This window comes from Colossoma macropomum, unplaced genomic scaffold (assembly GCF_904425465.1).
Source record: "Colossoma macropomum unplaced genomic scaffold, Colossoma_macropomum, whole genome shotgun sequence".
NCBI classification, from domain to species: domain Eukaryota; kingdom Metazoa; phylum Chordata; class Actinopteri; order Characiformes; family Serrasalmidae; genus Colossoma; species Colossoma macropomum.
Window position 1 is genome coordinate 5,842,077 of NW_023494786.1, and position 18,730 is coordinate 5,860,806.

The window sequence follows — 18,730 nt, forward strand, 5'->3', positions numbered from 1 at the left end:
TCTTTGCTATTTTGAGGAACTTTCCACTTTGAGGAACATTACTCTTGACATCAAATTAAAAAAAAAAATTGGGCATGCATTAACAAAAAATTTAAAATTTCTCAGTTTCAGTGTTTGATATGTTGTCTTTGTACTATTTTCAATTAAATATAGGGTTTAAATGATTTGTACATCATTGCATTCTGTTTTTATCTTGCACAGCATCCCAACTTTTTTGGAAACAGGATTGTGAGTAATTTTGGTTTTATTTGGGATATTTGCACTTCTAAAGTATGAAGATGCAGTATTCTCTAGTAGTTGTGCTTTTATTTCCATCTTAAGGTAAAACCTGCTAAAAAAGAAGAGATGTAATCTTCTAATGTGCCTGGGACTACTTTTACATTTGATTGTTGATGGTAGTGATGTGTTTCTGTACGTCAGTGCCTGCCACTTAACTCCTTTTCAGACGTAAAACACACTTAACTGAAGCTATTTCAACCATAATAATACTAGCTATCATGCTAATAACGTGCGTAATAATTTTATGCTAAAAGTTTTAGCAAAAGCATTAAAATACTCATTCATAAAATGCTCAATTTTATGCCTGTGGTTGTACAAGATGACTTTGAACCTGAAACTGTATGCAGTTCTACGCCATCAAGAGGCCAGTGGGAAGTAAGCCCAATTTTAGAAGCATGCAAAAAAATGCTTATCTGAAGAACAAGTTGTTTTTTACAATGTTTGACTGTTCTGTAAATGATCCCTGGATAATTGGCATTAATTACACAGCTCGTGTTGCAAGCTATGATAGCACTCTCTATATTCTAGCTGGAGATGTGACCAGATTTTATCGACCGTACGGGGATTTCCAACAAATTCACACACCCGAATGCCTCATGTGTCCAAGAGATTACACTAAAAATGTAGTCAAAGAATAAAAGACAAACAAATGCGCTGTGTTTTACACCCTCCCATGTGTGTGTACGGATTCCTAATGTGGGAGAGTTCGCAGATATTCATCTCTGCTCCAGCCTTGGCATTTAGGGTTTGTTTTTACTAGCCAACGAGCGGCCCAAATGGCGCGACACTCGCTGAGCCGATTTTCTCCCCCCGGCCTTTTCTCAATGTTATCGCTGCCGCCATGTTTGACAGCACGACTTCAAACGGCAGGTCCTCCGGGAACGGAGGAGAACACGCGAAACCGGAGGAGGAGAGATGGTAATTCTCTCTGGCGTGAAGAGAGGCTCGACGATAGAGCCGCTTCACTGCTGCTTCACGCGCCATTGCGGCGCGAAAGTGGCCCAGATCCCACGTGACCTCTGCGCGGGAAAAGTTCTCCTGCCTCTGTGTCAGGCTGCACACAAGCCTGTTCACAAGCAGCTCTGATCCCCAGCTAGATCAAATGCATAAACCTGCATTTGTTATATTGTGATACTGTCACAGTGTTGCTTCTTGTAAGTACTTTAACCTCTTTTTACGATATGTTATAAATCACCCTAACGTCTAGGCTTCATTTGAGCTGCTGATTGTGTCAAATATGAAGAATGTTAGACGGGTCATTCTCCATTTGGAGGGGAAACCCATGTCACAAAGGTTGCAGGACTTAGAAAATGCTTAAAATATTAGGCACAGCTCCAAAAGTTGGTTTGCACATTTACAGTTCAACTAAGATAAAAAAAAGAATACTTTCCCCTTATGATTTCTCTGATTTTTCTTTTTGTATCCTGTTTCTTAGTCGCTCTGTATATGTGAAACAGCTCATCACAAAACCAATTTTCAACATTTGATCAAGCATTTTTAATATAAACAATATTTTTAAGAGCTTTAAGTTAAGAATTTGTATACAACAAATTGATGTTTACATTTTACATCATTAATTTTATACTACATTTAAAAAATAATGTATTTTATTTTAAAAAATACATTTGTCTCAGAGATTTTGGTCATTGGTGTTATCAGGACTCTTATATTACATTTTAACACAGTATTTTCAGCTCTATTAAACGGCTTTCTTGGGTCGAGGCTCATCAGAGAGGAAGCATCTCAAGACATGAGAAGGTGAGTCCATACTTTATCAGGCAGCACATAACTTCTATGTGTCACTGGTGTTATGTGCTTTAATGGCTGGATAATTAAAATTTTGACAAAATGATGCCATATTATCACTTTTATTACTGATTTTAAATAGTTGCACAAGCTCACCTGACCAACAATGAGTCAGCCAATGTACAAAATCCTCAATTTTAACCAGAATGTCACTGGTGTCACAGTACCAGTGACTATAAAATATGTTTGGAATTAAGCTCTGCTTTTGCATATATGATAATGGTAGATGTTAATGGACACATTAAGATTATTTAGTTAGTTGGGATGAAAGAAATTAATTATTTAAAAAATATATCCACCTGAATTCTCACTCTAAATGGAGAACGGCCCAGATATGTAAACATATTTAATGAGGAATAAAGAACAAAGCGGATTTAGATCACAAAGATGACAGACACAGGTGATGATGTCATGCAGTGACTGATTGACAGTGATGAAACTAATCAGTCATTAAAAAAGAGCTCTGTAAAGGATGCTCCATTACGATTCCTGCGATGTTGTACCGAAACATTCTCGAAATCAGTCTTGGCCAGGCTCCTGGTCCACAGCGGAAACCCAATCAAGGGGACATTTTTGAAAGTAGCACAAGTATCTAAAACCAGTGCAGAATGTGCCATTTAAATATACATTTTACGGCCTGCACTGATTGCTGACTGGCGGCACGTGGTCAGGACAGTAAAACTAAATTCATCGTGAAGGCTGTTTCATGTCAAGCTACACAGGATGTCAAGAATGCAGCGAGAGGAGCTTTCTAACTTTGAATACGTTTACTGGAGCCAGAGTTAGCGATTTATTTTTGGGGACGCAGTTTGACGGACACTTGTGCCGAGGGAGTGTGTGTTTGGCATGTTGGCAGATTAAAGTCATGGTGTGTAACGTTGCGGCCACCCAGCGCTTGCTGGATGGATGGCCCTCGGAGGCCTGTTTGACTGGTGTCAGGTGTGCGCGCGTATGGATGGTCTCTGAGGCCCTGGCTCGACTAGGAACAGGTGTGTGTCGTCCCTGGCTGAAGGCTTTGCCTGATAAACATTATTGGAGAACATCTGTCGGCTGTCACAACATGGGGCAGCCAGAGAAGCCCCCCATCCATCAGTCCAGGGGCTCCGGGGTCTCCGCCTGGTCGTCCTACCTGCAGTGATGGTCCAGTGCGCTTGAGAAATGCTTTAGGGACAGGGCTATGATCGTAGCACACACTCTGTTCCACTCAGGTGAGCTGTCAGGGGGTGACAGGTGACCTCCTTCTGCTCTGCCTCACCTCTGGGTGGAGACTGGCCTTACTGCTGACCTATCTTCAATCACACATACACAGAAGCCTCATAGGCCTTTTATAGCCCTACAAATCTTTCTCCTTCACTTATGAACACAGTGCACTCTCACCTGCCACACATGTATGTTACACTATTAAACTTACATTGATTTGTTTAGTTAACACTTATAATAAAACTGGCTTACCAGACATTTCAAACAACTAAGGCATCAGAGCAATCCCAAACCTAACCCAAAAAAACCCATTAAAAGGTACTGGTATATCATAATATATACCAGTATACCAATAATATATAATAAGGCCCATACAACTCATTTTAATTATCATTCATTGTGTCATTAAATATCTAATGTGCATTAATGTATAAATAAAGCACATACAGTCATATGCAAAAGATTAAAAGCCCCAGTCAAATTACGTTTTGTTGATTTTCTAAGTGAAAATAAGTTAAAACATCATCTACAGAGAACTTAAATATGGCATTTTTCTTCAAATTACAGTGTACAATATCTATCTGTTTATAAGTTTAACATATCAAAAAAAAAAAAAATGTAAAACATAGTGTGCCATAACTTTTGCACAGGGTGCTTTTTCCCAATATGTTAAAATAATGCATAAAAATGTAATGTGTGTTCCCTGTACAGAATGTGTTAACTTATTTTCACGTAAAAAATCAATGGATCTTGACCAGGGTTGCACAAACTTTTGCATACAGCTGTATATGTGCAGCATGTAATGAACAGGACAACGACATTCTTACATTTCTAATGAAACACTGGTAATTCAGTTAAAGTGTCAAAGTGTCAGCTTTATATTAAATTATAATGATTAGCGTTTGTTTACAGATCCTTTTGCAATGACAGTGAAGCCTGTGGTCCATTGACATCACTAGATACTGAGTGTCTTCTATTGTGATGCTCTGCCAGGTCTGTACTGCAGCCTTTTTAGGTTCCTGCTTGTTTTAGAGGCTTTTGAGTGCAGAACATTGCACTTGAACATTGCAGTTTTGAGGCATTTGGCAAAGAGGCTCCTGTACACTTCAGCAAAAGTGAGCCAGTTTGTTTTGATTCCAATTTATTACGAGTCACAATACAGTTTGCTTCACACTTCACAGTCTCATGATGGCCTGCTTTACTGTTCTTCTTTTGGTCCTCATGTTGAGAGCAAATGCAAATACCACATCTAGAAATGTTAGCTTTCTTGTGCAGCTAGTGATGTAGCAACACACAGCTCTAGTCAAGAAATAGTCTCGTGGGGCCAGGCGTGATTTTATAGTGAGAATCTAGGGACAAACTGTGGAACTTTTGGTGCTGGATTGCGACAAAATCTGTCACTAATATGAGAATGGCCCCTCTAAAACCCACCCCCAAATTCCTTGAGTTCATGCTCTTTTAACATGCAGAATACAATAATAATGCAAGCCAAATGAGCAAGCTAGGAAATCACTATCCTTAACTAATAGAACTGTTTTTATATCAAAAGAGGTATTGTTTATTTTTACTGCATGTAATTACTCTATATACAGCACATACATCTACATGCTTAATTAATCCTAGTTTTTGAGGGACTTTTCAGGGATGCTAACTTACATGACATCCACGGGCTGATGACAGTTGTTCATCAGACACTGTTGACGAGTGTACCATCACCACCATACTTTGAGCGTTGTCTTCAGGAGGCATTGAATTAGTTCAAAAATGTCCCACTCAGTTTGTTCCCACCCTAATAAGTCTACATATTTAGCCCAAAATTGTTCAAGGTCGTCCCCAAATGTTACAAGATCACGTCTGGCCCCGCGAGACTAGCCAAGAAGCCAATATGGAATTACTTATGTCTCCCTCAAATAAGGGATCTATGTATAAATGTATGCAATTACTCTATGGTTTTACCCAGTAAAGAAGAAAATACCAGTATCCTGCAGTGCAAACCAAACAGCAAAAACTTTTGCACATCAGCTTCCTAGTGGAAATGAAACATACAATTAAAATAGCTGTAGGAACAGACACAATGTTTTCTTGAAAAAACAAAGATTTAATTCAAAGCTCAGTATATTCTTCATTATAGCACCATTTCACTCAGCGTTTGATCAGCGAGACAGTATTTGAGTTTCACGACCACACAACATAAATATAAGTAAATACAAAGTATTCCAGAAGACAAAAACGCTCTTGTTTCACATCTCATTTTTACAGCAAATGAAGCCTTTTGTTGAAACTACAGTACGAGTGCTGGTCATTTGTACGGATTATAGCTGTTTGGCATGTAAGCTTTGGTGGATCACTGATCTTCGGTGACTTGAGTTTTCGTTTACACCAGTCCGATTCAGCCCGACAGTTCGCTTTTAACAATTTACACAAAGCCGCTCGAACTAATGGGGGAAGTAACTGGATATTTAGACGTTTCTACCGGTGCTTTGGGGGGGGTGCTGTCACAGAAATCACATCACAGGAAATACATAAGGAGCTCCAAATCCACACCCACGCTCAAGTGGACAGTGCCGACCGCGCTGGACATTTTTAAATAATAATCATCATTATCACACAAAATATTTGTGATACTACATGATATGAAAACCATTAAGCACCATTTAGATCATGTGACGTTATGATGGACTGGTGAATTCAATATCGTGGTGTATTTACCAGTTCAGTAATAAGCTCTATGTGATATGTGGAGAAAGATCAAGGCACCCTGAGTATGTTCCGCTGCAGAGAGATTATGTTTGAGGGTTATTTCAGTGACATGTTTTTTACTGTGGTCTGCAGTAAATATGAAAGGTTGAGGTTGCACGCTTGTATCCTGTAATAGAGAAACGTGGTCATGGCTCTGTGGGTACTGGGCTGTTTGACTGACACGGATTAAAAGAGTGCTGTGGGACGTTGGGCTTGAATGGAACAGAAACTCAAATGTGCTTTTTGCTGGTTTTATATGGCCAAATCATGTTCAAATCTGCATTCTTGAACACGCAAAGTGACAAACTGAGCGCAATGCAGTCCTGTTTTAGGGGACAAATGTACACACATAGCCACACAAACTCACTGTGGCGCCTCAGTGGTACAGAACGAGCCCAGTGGCAAAGTCTAGGTTTTATGTCTTGCGCTAATCCCCTTCGTTTTAACCGGATCACCTTCATTTTTAATGAAAGTAGAAAGTCTGTGACACACACACAAAAATCATACTAAAGCAGCTGTCCATTTGTGTCTGAGCTTGGGGCACCGTGTTACACGCCTCGTCGCCTCTTCAGTGATAAAGAGACCGCAGCAGAATCTACAGAAACGAGAGACAGAGACAGAATCTATTCATATGTATATCACGGTAGGTCAATCAATACATTGGCAGAAGTGAATTATGAAGTTACGTGAGAGACAGAAAGAATCATGAAGGAAACTGGGTAAAGAGCGCTCTCTGTATGGAAAAATAGAGGACTAAGCAGGTTGTAGGTAGAGAAGGCTGTGAGTAAGTGTTCTCCTATCAGGCGAGATGGCATAATGTTATACATTAACATCTGTATCAGGCTGATGTCAGCAAAAAATGCTAGCTTGGACATTAGAGGCAAGAAAGAATGAATCTGATTCAATCTTGTAACAAATCGAGCCTGAAACAGCACACACTATATGATGTCATGTTAGCTGTGCATGTCTTCCTGTGGGTAGCAGAGTGTGCGAGCAGTTTTAGTGTGATAGCATACATTTAAATGTCAGTCTAAGAATATTCTGTTAGAATTGAAAAAACCAGAGTTAGCATTAGATCAGTTTCAATTAAAATGAGCTAATTTTTAAGCATAGTAGTCCTTTAAAGAAGAAATAATGTATAGTCAGTATAGGCTGATACTGGAGTTATATACGGTATTGAAAAAGAACCCGGCCATCAAAGTTATTTCTGAAGAGATTATATATACTATAAGGGAAGATAAAATCAACACTATGGGTCTAAAAGGATGTGCAGCTGTCATGAAGTCCTTACTGAGAAAAAAATGAAATAGGCAAAAAGAGAAGAAAATTTGCTAATCAAACAAAGAAGCTGCTGGTGTTTTCATAAGAGCCCAGACCTGAGTGTCATTGAAACAAAGAAATTGTAACCATCTTCTAAAATTGAACAGTATATGAAAAAAACTCAAAGCAAGTCTCCTGAAAAAATGGAAACTAAGTTAATAAAGGCAAAATATGGACTCTTTAAATACTGAAAAAAAATCTTCAGTTGTTGACGCTTCTGTCATTTTCTGTTAAATGTTACCTGCTTTTTCCTGATTTTGAAAAATGAATAACTTATATTTGGTAAAATATTTAGTAAAGTTTGGAAATCTGTTGTGAGTGATGCAGCACAGAATAGGCAATTTTTACATGCTATGCACTTAAGCACTCGCTGACCCCACTCAGTGAGTTTGCATGGTGTACCGCTTCATGGCTGAACTGCTGTTGCTTCTAGATGCATCCATTCCACAATAATAGTGCTTACAGTTAACCGAGACAGATTTACATGGCCTTTCTAGCGACAGATCTAGCTTACAGTTAACCGAGACAGATTTACATGGCCTTTCGACCGATAGTTGAACCTCGGATTGAGGAGGAACAATGTGGATTCTGTCCCGGCCGTGGAACAATGGACCAGCTTTTCACCCTCTCACGGATTATTGAGGGGGCATGGGAATTTGCCAACCCAGTCTACATGTGTTGTGGATTTGGAGAAGTCTTACGACCGTGTTCCCCGAGATATCTTGTGGGAGGTCTTCCGGGAGTATGGGGTGCCGGGGCTGCTACTCCGGGCCATTCAATCTCTGTACGCCCGGAGCGAGAGCTGTGTTCGTATACTCGGCATTAAGTCGGACTCTTTCAGTGTTAGCGTTGGACTCCTCCAGGGTTGTGCCCTGTCTCCACTCCTGTTCGTGATATTCATGGACAGGGTGTCAAGGCGTAGCCGTGGTCAGGAGGGCATTATGTGTGGAGGCCGAAGGGTGGCGTCTCTGCTATTTGCAGACAATGTTGTTCTTTTGGCTGGATCACATGGATGCCTCCAGCGCGCACTAGAGCAGTTTGCAGCTGAGTGTGAAGCGGTTGGTATGTGGATCAGCACCTCCATGGTCTTAGCCCGGAAAAGGATGGCATGCCCACTCCAGGTAAGGGGAAAGGACTTGCCCCAGGTGGAGGAGTTTAAGTATCTCGGGGTCTTGTTCACGAGTGATGGGAAGAGGGATCGTGAGATCGACCGCAGGCTGGGACAGGCGGCAGCAGTAATGCGGTCGCTGTACCGGACTGTAGTGGTGAAGAGGGAGCTCTCTGTTTACCGGTCGGTCTACATCCCGACCCTCACCTATGGTCATGAGCTATGGGTAATGACCGAAAGAATGAGGTCGCAAATACAAGCGGCGGAAATGAGCTTTCTTCGCAGGGTGGCAGGCTACACTCTATTTGATAGGGTGAGGAGCTCAGCCATCTGGGAGGAGCTCGGAGTAGAGCCGCTACTTGAGAGGAGCCAGCTGAGGTGGTTCGGGCATCTGATCCGGATGCCCCCTGGACGCCTCCCGTAGGGGGTGTACCAGGCACGGCCTACCGGGACAAGACCGGGGTCATCCTAGGACGCGCTGGAGGGATTATATCTCCAGGTTGGCCTGGGAGCGGCTTGGGGTCCCCGGGAATGAGCTGGAGGAAGTTGCGGGGGACAGGGTCGTCTGGGATTCTCTGCTCTCCCAACTGCTACCGCGACCCTAGCTGGACTAAGCGGTTAACGACGATGATGATGATGATGATGATTTACATGGCAGAAATGTCATGAACTGACTTGTGGCAAAGATGGCATCACATGTCAGTGCCATGTTTAAAGTCACTGAACTCCTGAGTAATTAGGAAGGAGGGTGTCCACATACTTCCTGGTTATCATACTTCCCTGTATGAAAGTTACATTTGAAGGCCTTTTGTTGATGAACCGAATACCAATGTAACACTCAACACATGCTGTCCTTAAGTAGACAGTTCGATGTGTTTAGTTAAGGACATTTATCTCAAACACATTTTGTGATACCTCAGACCGCATTCAGTTGTCCAAAGACATTGGGCTAGCAGCAGTTGAAAAAAAAAGCAGTGGCTGTCTTCACATGACTCTGCGGACTCCCAGTGTGGGTAGTATCGTGTGATGGGAGACCTAGATAGTGGGTGTAAATGCACATGACTAAATTGGAGAGAAAACTGGGAAAAATTTCAAAAACATTTTAATGAATCAAACGCCTGATTCAACCGACTGACTTATTTTTGGAAGCAGTGGTCTGCAACTCACGGAGAGAATGCATAAGTGGTGAATTCACAGTGGTAGTTCCTAATATGTGGCGTTTTATGCTATGCCTTCATGAAGCTAAACCATAACACAGATGTAAACCTTGCAAAGATGCTACAGAAACATTCAATTCGGTTGTACTTTTGAACTGGTATGAGTGATTCATTGGAAAGAACCAGCTCAAAAGAATGATTCGTTCATGAATCGGAAATAACTTGTACTTAGGGTTGGTTTAAATGCATTATTCTTATGCATTTCTAGAAAAATGTATGTAAAGTTATTCTTTGACCCATTATAACCTGTCCAGCATTCAGTCACACATGAATTGTTCTGGTATAATTTAACTAACTGATATAATTTAAATAAACACCTAGTAAATCACAATTGCAGTTCTTGAAAATACAAGTGTAGAAAATATAAAACTTGTATTCTCAGCGTTTGATGACATAATGCATGCATGACAACACTGGTAGCCTAGAAGAATCTACCACCCAGCCTGAATAAACACATCTAGGGGAACACTGTACTTGCTACACTGGGGTTCTTTTAAGAATATTTATGCTGCGGTGGGATACACCATGTGTTTGCATCAAAGAGAGGGAGTAAGAGAACAGAACAAGTCAGAAGTGATGAAAGAAAGAGAACGAGAGAGGCAAGACACAGGCGATGGAGCCATGCTAAAAGAAAGAGAAGTGAGTAAGAAACAAGGGAGCTTGAAATGAGAAGCAAATGTGGAAGGTTTCAGGAGGTTTTGGGGCGCATGGTGTGTGACCCCCCTCAGAGCAGCACTGGAGAGGGGTCAGACCACGTAGCTCAAAGCAAACTTCACACACGCGCACACACACGCAGACACCCTGCTGTGGTTCACTTAACATAACTGTCAGAGAGACTGACCAATATGCAGAGAGACGGATGAACCTCAACAGCTCAGGGGCCCAAGCACAGGCACACACACATTCCTACTGTCAGATTCTTTGAGCTGTTTCAGCCGAGATGCCACGTTTCTGTCTGTGCCGTGTGATGGACAGAGATTGGTGTAGAGAAAGAGGGATGAAGGAAGAGAGAGAAAAACAGAAAATGGCAGAGGAGTGTGGAAACATGTGGACTTGATGATCAAGAAGGGAGGAGAACTGGGGGGGGCGTTTGCTCAGTGGTTTTCAATGAATACACACTCACCCTCCCCACAGGTGGGTCCGAGCCAGGTGAGCGGACACACGCATCGTCCGTTGCGAGGGTCACATTGTCCTCCATGAGTGCAGTGGCACTGCAGAGAACAGTCAGGACCATACTGTCCACTCACACACTCTGAGAAAGAGAGGGTAACATATTTTAGTGATAACGATAATGACTGTTATCATAAAGACTGAATTTTGTCTGCACTTTTGATGTGTGTGAGATTTCAGATTATGGGAGTAAAGTTACATTCAGCCAGGCCTGACTCTGGATGCAGTGTTAAGTTTTAAGGCACAATGCAAGCAAGAATTTGGCTAACCAGTAAAACACTGTTAGCATTTGGCTAAATTATAGCACTGACACTAGGTAGTTCTGATTAAGTTGTACTAGCTAAAAAACTATGCATAAAGAGTCCTTGTTTTGTGCATGTCTGAGGGATCATTTGACGTGAGCATCTTCCAATCAAGTCTCACTCGACCCAAATCCAACCAAAGAAGCATGAGTGCAAAAATCTCTCCATTGAAACCAATATTGCTCTTTATTTAGCAATCAATATCAAATCAAAAAGCACAGCAAAACTAACCAAAAATTAGTTGCTAGCTGCACTTTCTTGTAGCTTAAGTGTAAAACTAAAGAAGCAATCTTTGGACATCATGCATGTCTTGCCTATTCTTGTAATGGTCGTTTTGGCAAGTGTGCTTATTAATGGGGATATTTCTAGAGAGTTTTCTAAAAATGTTGCAGGACAAAAATTATGATTACAGTAAAGACAACTTAAATAGGAGTAGTGCATCTGTATTGCGATGGGACATAACATTATGATTTGTATTGTGTTTGGATATACCATGTTACAGTTTGCACTGTCATGGCCTGCATTGTACAATACAAATCATAACATGGTATATCGCACCACAATACAAATCATAATATGTCCCATCACAGGTTACGATTATATTGTGGTGATAGGGTATACCATGTTATGATTTGTATTGTGATCGAATATACCATGTTATGATTTGCACTGTGGTTGGATATACCATGTTATGATTTGTGTTGTGATGGGAAGCCATTTTATTGTAATAGAGAGGTTTGTCTCAAGTAGTTGACGCCATGTTCAGTGCACATTTTACCAAACGATCTAAAGGCAGTGATGGGCCTAAGGCACCAAACAGCAGCACTAGCATTTAGCCTCTACCATATATGTTTTCAACTATGGCAACCAAAGTTTATCAGTACACTAACTGTGCTCAGAGACATGCCTTACGCCTTTCTCACTGAGTGTATGTTTGTACCTTTATCGCAGTACTCCCCAGTCTTCCCTGGGGGGCAAAGGCACTGGCCTGTGACCGGATCACAAGGGACTCCCTCAGCGCACTTACACTGATGTACACAGCCCACACCGAAACGGCCCGCTGCACAACCTGTAAACACACACACACACAGTAGTTGTGAGTGCTTGCTCAGCATCTGCTGCATACTGCAATCTGACTCTGACTCAGGAATGGGCAGTGAGACCGCAGCGCTCACACAGCAGGGATTCTACATGAGCTTACAGGAGGTGAAGAGATCAAATAACTTGTGGCTGGGATGAACACACACACACACACAGGGCATTGTGATGCACCAGGAACTCATTAGAGTGTACGGAAATACCTGTCTCTGATCAAATAACCACCTCTGACTGGCTGCTGAGAAAAGGAGAGAGTGTGCCACCAGACTTGTGCACACACACCCTTCTAATGAACGAAGAAAAGATTTTATCCACTCTCTCTCACACACATTCACACAGAAGACAAATAGCAGCAACAGGTCTTCAAATATTATACAAACAACTAAATATAATATCAGTTTTTCTGTATTTAGCGTGTCCACACTGTGCATTTATTACATCTTCCATTCTTTTCAGGAGACCCACTTTCAGTTTTACAGAGAAATCTGCATGGATATTTTTCCACAGCTCCATAGTTCAGGCTCAGAAGTTGCTTGCATTTTCTACTTCTCCAGATCCAAGTAAGCAGACACAATCAATGATGTTGAGGTGTGGACTCTGGGGTGACCGGTGACCATTCTCAGCACTGCAGTGACACTGACGTAGGGGTAGTGTGTTGTGCTGGTATGAGTGGATCAGACACAGCAGCGCTGCTGGAGTTTTTAATCACCTCAGTGTCACTGCTGGACTGAGAATAGTCCACCAACCAAAAATATCCATCCAACAGCACTTCCTGTGACCACTGTTGAAGGACTAGAGGATGACCAACACAAACTGTGCAGCAACAAATGAGCTACTGTCTAAGACTTTACATCTACAAGCTGGACCAACAAGGTTAGTGTGTCTGATAGAGTGGACAGTGAGTGGTGAGTGGAGTCCAGCAGCACTGTTTGGAATGACAAGATAGTGTTGAAAATTATCCATAACCCAAATAATACATGGTCTGTGGTGGTCCTCTGGGGGTCCTGTGGAGGTCCTGACCACTGAAGAACAGAGTAAAAGGGTAAAAAAGTAAGCAGAGAAACAGATGGACAGTCTGTGATTGTAGAACTATAAAGTGAAACTATAAAGTAAAACTATATAGTAAGTGGAGCTGATAAAATGCACAAAGAGTGTAGAAACAAGGAGGTGGTTTTAATGTTATGGCTGATCAGTGTATATCATGCATACACTTAAGTGTTCCAGCTCCTTTGTGATTGTAGTCTCACACTTTCATTCTTACTGCTCCTCAACTTTCTGGAACCACAGAGAAGAACAGCAGCTTTCCACTTTGCTGCTACCTTTGTTTATTCATAGGTCTGCTCAACTTGCTGAAAGTACATTTACAAGTTACAAATTACAAATTTAAAATTTTCAAAACGTTTTCTTTTTTGAGTTGCAATAATGATAACATATTCAACAAAAAGCTGATTAGAGCAAAACTAATGGGCATAAGTGTTATCTTAGGGAAAATACATGACAAACCCAACACATTTTATCCCCTCATTCCCCTTGGCACCCAAACCTTTCAGGTGTTTAAATCACCTTAATTGGGCCATTGTGCTTTTAACAGTACTTTAGAAAAGAAAACTGTCAAATCATTACAAAAAAATGAATTTTCATACCAAAGAAGACACTTTAATGAGCCCAAAGTGTTAATAAATTTATATATAGAGTTTTATGTTAACTATTGAAAAATAATAGTCAAAATCAAACTTTACTTAATTGTTGTCTAGTGTTTTCAAGCTGAAATGGTGTTTATTTAGATGTGAGTTACTTACGTTTCTGACAGTGGTCGCCATGATAACCTGGAGGGCACGTGCACCGTCCTGTCACATGATCACACGTATGTCCGTGAGTGCATTCACAGGGCTGTGAGCAGAGCTTTCCGAAAAATCCAGCAGGGCATTCTGGGATAGATGTGGAGAGAAAATTAGCCATTCATATTAGAGTCACACTCAAACAAAAATCAGAGCAAAATCACACTGACTTTAGAAATTTTGTCACTTGGTATGTGACTGTTTGGTGTTAAACACTAATAGTTGCTAAGTTGGTTGATAATATGAAAGAATGAAGGCTGCACACTGTAACATTTACGTGTTTTTACTTTTAAATCAAACCTGATTTATTCTAAATGGTAAAGTTTGCTCATAAAAGTGAGCAGTCTTAGTGATCATCACTGCCCTCCATAAAAAACTGTTTTCACAAGTTTTCATGTTGGGTAGATACTAATAGGGAAAGAGATAGACAGTATGCTTAGTAGTTAACGTTTAGGAGGCTTTTAAAATCTTACATAACATTGTTTTGTGTTTTGTCAGATCTTTCTGTTGATATTATTAGTATTTTCTTGATGAGGCACTCATTAAAATGATTTTAATTGATAGATATTACTGGTGATAAAGGCGTGTTATAATTTTATATTACAAACCTCAATTCCAGAAAAGTTGAGACAGTGTGTGAAATGCAAATAAAACCAGAAGTCATTTGTAAATCTGTTTTGACCTCTATTTGAAACAGTACAAGATCAAGAAATGTAATGTTTTACCTAATCAACTTCATTGTTTTTTTTTGTAATCAAATGCTCATTCTGAAACTGATGCCTGTAACATGTTCCAAAAAGGTTAGAATCAGAGTGATTTAAGACTAGGAACATTGTAACCTGTTCAAAAAACATCTTAAACAAGGCGCATCCAGGAAAGGCCTAATCCTTCATGAGCAAGGATGCATCGGGGCTCACCACTTTGTCAGCAAAAAATCTGGCAGTTTAAAAATAATGTTCTTCAGGTGAGTGAAGGCAGGAATTTTAGTATTTTAACCTCTACAGTGCATCTCTTTAAGTGATTCAGGGAATCCCGATAGATCTCTGTGCATAAAAAGGTTGAAAATCACAACTGAAAGCCGATGAGCTTCAGTCTCCTCAGACAGCACTGCCTCTAAAATCGGCATGTTTCTGTGATGGATATCACTGCATGGGCTCGGCAATATTTTGACAAACCACAGTCAAAACAGTGTCCGTCACCCCATTCACAAATGCAATTTAAGACTTCTCTGGGCTCAAGCTTATCTGAAATGGACTTGTACACAAAGGAAATGTGTATTGTAGTCTGATGAGTCAACTTTGCAGATTGTTTATGGAAATACTGTCATGTTGACTGCACCAAAGCAGAAAAGGACCATCCAGATTGTTACTACTGTAAAGTTCAAAAGCCAGAGTTTGTCATACAACAAGGGTGTATTAGTGGGCAACTTGCACATCTGTGAAAGCACCATTAATGCTGAACACATTTTGGAGCAACATAGGCTGACTTCTAGACGACGTCTTTTTCAAGGACACCCATGCTTATTTCAACATGACAATTCCATACCACATTCTGAATGTGTTACAACAGCAAGGCTGCGTAATCAGAGAGTGCGGTTGATAGACTGGCCTGCCTGCAGTCCCACAACTGTCTCCCAATGAAAACGCATGGCAGATTTATTAAGCTCAAAATACAATAAATGAAAGTCCTATATAGTTGCACAGCTAAAGACGTGAAAGAGAAGAAAGAAGATTCTGCTTCCAAAATTTAATCAGGTTTTGTCTTCAGTCCCCAAACATTTATTACATGCTGGGAAAAAGGAAAGGTGATGTAACACAGTAGTAACCATGTTCCTGTCCATACCTTTTTGGAACGTGTTGCAGGCATCAAATTTGGAATGAGTGTATATTTACAAAAACAATAAAGTTCATAAGGTAAAACTCAAATATTGAGTTTTTGTACCATTTCCATTTTAATACAGGCCAAACAGAATTTACTTACCACTGCTTTCTGTTTTCCTTTGCATTTCACATACTGTCCCAAGCTTTGCAGTTGGGATTGTAAGCACTTTTTCACTCTTATCTCAAACTGAGAAAATTCTGTGTTGAAATTCTGCAGGTAAGTGTAGATTCTAATCTTTTAATCCACACGACACAAGAAGAATATATTATTATCATTTAAATTTGATGAGCAGTTGTTGTGTGTACAGGCTTGTTTTGTGGAAAGAAAAATATCCTTTACATTTTTGCAGGGGGGCAAAAAGTGCAGAGAAATTATATTTAAGTGAAGAATGAGTGTCAAAACTGAATACTGTGTTACTCTTTTAAAAGAGTACTTGTGTGAAAACGCCTACTATAATTTTTTTTTTCGTTTAGTGGTGTGTTAGTACAATGACTAATAGTTATTGGCTGTATCATTTAGAATGATATAAATTTGGTTGGATGTTGTAATTAAAAATTCAAATGTAAAGGAACTCAACTAATTCGCAAAAGAAAAAGATTTGAGATTTGTAATATATATTTATGAAAGTGTAAGGAGTAAAAAGTATGTTTTTTCTCTTGACAATGTAATTGAGTAGAACTATGAGTATTTCAGTAATATTCAAGTACAGTGCAAATGTTCCAAAATATTGCTTATTACTGTTATGTATTTTCCACCTCTGCATTTTTTCCATCAAATGAAACAGAAAAAAATGCAAGTGTGTTGGTACAGAAGTTAAATAGAATGTACATTCAATTACATACAGGGCTGTGCAAAAGCCATTAAATACAAGTTACTCATCTTCAGGAGATAATTCTGAGGAAATTAGATTTAAAATGATCCGCTTGCACAAGAAAGGGGAAAGTCAAAGGAAAATGCAGAAAAAATCAGGTGTTTCCTAAACTGCAGGTAATGTTACTGAGAAAAGGAACTAGACAAAAAAGGGAAAATTTGCAAATCAGACAAAGAAATTGCCGGTGTTCTCAGAACAATGGTCTGACCACCCTAGAGTCCAGACCTCAAAATCATTAAATGTGTTTGATTACCCTCGATCGTAAGAAACAGAAAATGCAAACTTCTAAGACTGAACCTTGAAGGTTTCCTGAAAAGAATGAAAGAATGTCCCATTATATTTAGTTGTTTAGGCTTCTGTATGATTTTCTCCTAAGTACATGCTTTTGGATTTTTCTGGTGTTGGAAATAAGAACAACTTGTACTTAATGGCTGCTTTGATTGGGGATTAAATAAATGAAGGGTGGTTTCTGACTTATGCACAGTACTGTATTTAATTATATTTAAACAATTATGCGTCAAATGTATAGTAAGAACAAGAACAATAACTTCTATGGTATAAAAACATGATGTTCAGCTCAAGTTCTGCTTCGTGATAAGATCATTTACACACACATGCACAAACCCACAAAAACTTACGGTGTTGGCATGTGGGGCCGTAGTAACCGGCTGTACAGGAGCAGGAGCCAGTAAACCGGTCACAGGTTCCGTTATTTAGACACATGCACTCCTGCTCACAGTTAGCTCCAAACTGACCTGAGACACATGCTACAGAAACACACACAAGATATACAGTTAATATGCAGTTTTTATATCAAACACAATGCAGTGTAATACAATGTATATGGTACTGTAATACAATACAGTGTACAAATACATTTGCAGTTTATTTTGTTATCCATAATTAAACTAGTGTATAGACAACATGGCTTAATGTCTCTCAGGCTCATAAACTCAGTAACATTACCCAGAGCCTAAGGTGGTGGTTTATTTTGTTGTGGCATGCTGCGTAGTTACTGCCTTTTTGTTTGTTTACCTTCCTCGCAACGTGTGCTGGTCCAGCCCAGTCCACATCTGCAGGTTCCATCAGCAGGGTCACACACACCGCCGTTTACACACGTACACAGGCTGCGACACTGCGCTCCATAGCGCCCCCTGGGGCACACTACAGGACAGAACAGTGTCAGGTTAGCTGATGGTGGCTCCACCTCACAACTCTCTTACTGACTTACTCTGGTGCCATGTGGCTGACCAACAGTACATATGGCAATATCATAATATTTTGGTTCATCAATGTAATATATAATACAGTGGATTATATATACAGATTCATGGCTTTCAAACGATCCTGATAATCGCATTATTTTGTGCAGTAATTGTGATTAATTGCACTTGTCCCATTTGCTCAAATTTGACCTGAGTGGACAAAATAAGCTTCTTCTTGTGTTGCTTTTTGTTGGGACACTAATCCGAATGTTAAAATCTCCAATGCTACTCTTGGAATGCCAACATTTAACACACCTGACTTAATTTTATTAACATTCAATAAGATATTGCTGTAGAAAACTTGAATATAGAGATGAAATGTTGAATATCTGACAGAAAATAGTGTTTCTGCGTTATAAAATGTCTGTGAGAAAGAGTACAGAGTATAAATCCCTCTCATGGAAAGAGACACAAAATGTTCGATACCTGCCATGCTCTGGCCATTCAAACAAGAATATCCAGCAAACCTGGCAGTGCATACTCATGCATTCCATGCCTAGAAGACTTCAAACTGTCATCCAAAAGAACAGATACACAACAAAATACTCAACTAAACACTACCTTACGCTTTCAGTGAATGAGTTTCAGTTAGTGAACATGGTAACTCATGGAAAGTAATAAATAAACATGACCTAA

General features: G+C 40.0%; 1 protein-coding gene across 2 annotated transcripts in view; it reads right to left on the reverse strand.

The window, feature by feature from the left end:
- Positions 1 to 4,514: 4,514 nt before the first annotated feature.
- Positions 4,515 to 18,730, reverse strand: part of megf6 (multiple EGF like domains 6) — a 117,074-nt gene continuing 102,858 nt past the window's right edge. For both annotated transcript variants that reach the window (XM_036558675.1, XM_036558666.1), the window contains 6 exons: positions 17,865 to 17,993; positions 17,468 to 17,596; positions 14,039 to 14,167; positions 12,082 to 12,210; positions 10,793 to 10,921; positions 4,515 to 6,619 (listed from right to left, as the gene is read on the reverse strand). In XM_036558675.1, the coding sequence (XP_036414568.1) occupies positions 6,573 to 6,619; positions 10,793 to 10,921; positions 12,082 to 12,210; positions 14,039 to 14,167; positions 17,468 to 17,596; positions 17,865 to 17,993 (692 nt within the window). In that variant the 3' untranslated portion in view covers positions 4,515 to 6,572. The remainder of the gene's footprint in view (positions 6,620 to 10,792; positions 10,922 to 12,081; positions 12,211 to 14,038; positions 14,168 to 17,467; positions 17,597 to 17,864; positions 17,994 to 18,730) is intronic.